General features: G+C 57.4%; 1 protein-coding gene across 1 annotated transcript; it reads left to right on the top strand.

Moving 5' to 3' along the window:
• Positions 1 to 276: 276 nt before the first annotated feature.
• On the top strand, positions 277 to 717 carry SDRG_17437 (hypothetical protein; the record flags this gene model as incomplete). Its single annotated transcript, XM_008623679.1, has 4 exons — positions 277 to 414; positions 468 to 479; positions 524 to 583; positions 628 to 717. The coding sequence occupies 4 exons, from the start codon at positions 277 to 279 to the stop codon at positions 715 to 717; spliced, it is 300 nt and encodes a 99-aa protein (XP_008621901.1).
• Between the last annotated feature and the right edge of the window lie 531 nt (positions 718 to 1,248).

Below are 1,248 nucleotides of genomic sequence, written 5' to 3'. Positions count from 1 at the left end.
AGCAACTCTGCGCTACGCGCGCCACCCGATGCATCATTATGGTGCATTTAACTACGACGTAATGGGCACTTGACGCCATCGCCATCGCCGTCCGAGTTGACGCCGCCTGGAATCGCATGCCTCCATGCCGATCTGAACGATGCCAAGATGCGAGGCGTCCGTGTCGCGTGTACTTGTCGATGTCGACTCGCTAGTATTGGCGCTGCAGGACGTCGCCAGCGCCTCTCGAAGCGACGGCCAAGTGGCGCGGCGACGTCCTTGAGTTCGTCGACCCAGATGCTGCAGACGCTGATGCTATGGGAAGAAACCTCCAACACTGTGAGTCTTGAGAGCTACGTCAACAATCTTTCTTTCTCCAGCCAAGCCGGGTACGCTGCGCTCACCGACTCGCTTCAGGTGGCCCTCTTGGACGTGGTGCAAGACCTTGACGGCGACGATGCCTTGCCGCACCGACTCCCGCCGGATAGCACTCGATCAAGGTACTGCGCAAGACGTATCACAAGTTGTGATACGTCTTGCGCAGTACCTTGATCGAGTCCAGTGGGAGGTTGTGAATCACAACCTCCCACTGGACTCGATCAAGGTACTGCGCAAGACGTATCACAAGTTGTGATACGTCTTGCGCAGTACCTTGATCGAGTCCAGTGGGAGGTTGTGATTCACAACCTCCCACTGGACTCGATCAAGGTACTGCGCAAGACGTATCACAACTTGTGATACGTCTTGCGCAGTACCTTGATCGAGTGCTATCCGGCGGGAGTCGGTGCGGCAAGGCATCGTCGCCGTCAAGGTCTTGCACCACGTCCAAGAGGGCCACCTGAAGCGAGTCGGTGAGCGCAGCGTACCCGGCTTGGCTGGAGAAAGAAAGATTGTTGACGTAGCTCTCAAGACTCACAGTGTTGGAGGTTTCTTCCCATAGCATCAGCGTCTGCAGCATCTGGGTCGACGAACTCAAGGACGTCGCCGCGCCACTTGGCCGTCGCTTCGAGAGGCGCTGGCGACGTCCTGCAGCGCCAATACTAGCGAGTCGACATCGACAAGTACACGCGACACGGACGCCTCGCATCTTGGCATCGTTCAGATCGGCATGGAGGCATGCGATTCCAGGCGGCGTCAACTCGGACGGCGATGGCGATGGCGTCAAGTGCCCATTACGTCGTAGTTAAATGCACCATAATGATGCATCGGGTGGCGCGCGTAGCGCAGAGTTGCTTGTTGACATTTGCGGCCCAAGTATGGCATCGCAAT

This window comes from Saprolegnia diclina (genome assembly GCF_000281045.1).
Source record: "Saprolegnia diclina VS20 unplaced genomic scaffold supercont1.374, whole genome shotgun sequence".
Lineage (NCBI taxonomy): Eukaryota > Oomycota > Saprolegniomycetes > Saprolegniales > Saprolegniaceae > Saprolegnia > Saprolegnia diclina.
Note: the sequence above shows the minus strand (reverse complement) of the source record. Positions and strands in the feature narration are given on the sequence as shown.